We start from the raw sequence: 1,828 nt of genomic DNA on the forward strand, positions 1-1,828 counted from the left end.
AAAAAGTTCTATTTAGTAAACCACAGAGTGAAGGAGTAAACCTGAGGGAGGCTTCAGGAGCAGACACCAGAGAGAAGAGTCAAACTTTATCGGTCTCGGTGAGGAGTTCAGATCTTCTCTCCTCTGTGTCTCCTTGACGTCCTCACCCATTTCCTGCAGCATCAAGGAAAAGGAAGCGAGGAAAGAGACTCGGCCGTAGTTCACGCGTTAGACCGTGATTCACCCAGAGTTTGACGTGTCGTGTCGTGTCCGGCTCCAGGTTTGGCACAACGCCGAGAACACGGACGTGACTCTGCCGCTGTCCGGGACCATGGGCGTGTACGTGGACCAGCCCGCCGGCGTCATCAAGTTCCTGCTGGTGGAGGGTCCGGAGGGGGGCGCCAGAGAGGTCCGGCTCATCAGCAAGTTCAAGGTGGAGGTCCAGGAGAAGCTGCTGCCGGGCTTTTGGGTGGGGACGAACTCCTGGTGTGTGCTGAGGAAGAAGGACGCGTGAGGAGGAGACGAGGAGACGAGGAGACAGTGAGAGGAGAGGAAAGGAGGAGAAACTACAAAATACACCTGGATTACAATAATTTGCATTCACAAATTTAACGGATTTGATGTTGCATAGGCCCAGTAATCACCAGGGATGTAACGATGTCCAAATTTCTCGGTACGATTCTTTCTCGATATGCATCTCACAGAACGATATTTGAGGAGGTGAACAAAACTGAAGACGCTCCTTTTTCCTCTTAAAATGCCTTGACGAAACTTAACCCAAAAAACTAAGATTTAAAAAGTGCTTAGAACAGTTATTTCTTCATGTAGCCTGCACAGAAACAGCAAAGGATCATGGTCTATGTAGTTCCCTCTGTTTATTTTAGCTCAGTCCTTCTCAAATAGTGGGCGAGGATGAAAAGAAAAGGCGGAGAAAGACGGAGATAATGAAACTAGGGATGGGCATGATTAATCGATTAATTGATAATTGATCATTAAGAATTTCATCTATTACGTTCATTTTAATCGACAAACCGAATGTAGGTTGCTGTGTGTCGTGACCAAACAGGTGTGTACATGTGTCTCTGCATCAGAAGGAGCGAGACACAAACAGTGGGTCAGTCTGTAACGAACCGAAGCACAAATGTGGATTTAACCAGGATTTGTAGAAGAAATTCCACACTTTCCGTTGCGTTGGGACAAGTGTGAGTCCATGTGCACAGTGGATAAAGCAGCACATATGTTTCTGTGTCCAGTGGGAAAAAGTTTTTCCAGGTGAGAGTCGCTCAATGTGGATGACGAGGCCCCGCCCCCCTCCCCCCGTACGCTGTCCTGGTTTTGACAAACACAAATCTGGTCACACTGACCTGTATTCACCTGAGTCATGTCTTTTAATCCAACACAAGTTGAACCACATCAGCGACACAAGAGCTGGAGTTTTATCTTCACTTAGTTTATGTAAATTAGTGATGTGGTTTTAAGTTTTGTTTCTGTGAGATTTGAACAAAACTGAATTAAACACATTATAATGTCAAACAGCTGATGTGGATCTAGAGTCGTTATGTTTATATGTCGTAAAGTTGAATTTATTGATGCAGATTAGTGCAGATAGTAATAATAATGATGATCATTTTAATATAAAAACGTTAATGATTCATCGATAATCGATCGTTAATTCTTCCGACGATCGATTAAGAAAATTTCATCGAATGCTTGTCCCTAAATGAAACAAACGACTCTCCCGAAATCTACGACGAGGAAATACGAGGAAGCGTACGCGTCGCTCAGCTTCACTGTGACTACGGCGGGAAACGAGCAGAGACCGTTGTGTTTACTGTGTCTAAAAATGTTG

At 44.9% G+C, this 1,828-nt stretch overlaps 1 protein-coding gene across 1 annotated transcript in view; it reads left to right on the plus strand.

Annotated features, from left to right (window-relative positions):
* zgc:195001 (uncharacterized protein LOC567531 homolog) overlaps positions 1-493 on the plus strand; it is a 14,970-nt gene extending 14,477 nt beyond the window's left edge. Inside the window, exon 5 of the mRNA XM_055153120.1 lies at positions 260-493. Coding sequence (XP_055009095.1) covers positions 260-493 — 234 coding nt within the window. The remainder of the gene's footprint in view (positions 1-259) is intronic.
* The last annotated feature ends 1,335 nt before the right edge of the window (positions 494-1,828 follow it).

The sequence above is a fragment of the Boleophthalmus pectinirostris genome, unplaced genomic scaffold, assembly GCF_026225935.1.
Source record: "Boleophthalmus pectinirostris isolate CB_2022bp ecotype Guang Dong unplaced genomic scaffold, ASM2622593v1 HiC_scaffold_17, whole genome shotgun sequence".
In the NCBI taxonomy this organism is placed as follows: domain Eukaryota; kingdom Metazoa; phylum Chordata; class Actinopteri; order Gobiiformes; family Gobiidae; genus Boleophthalmus; species Boleophthalmus pectinirostris.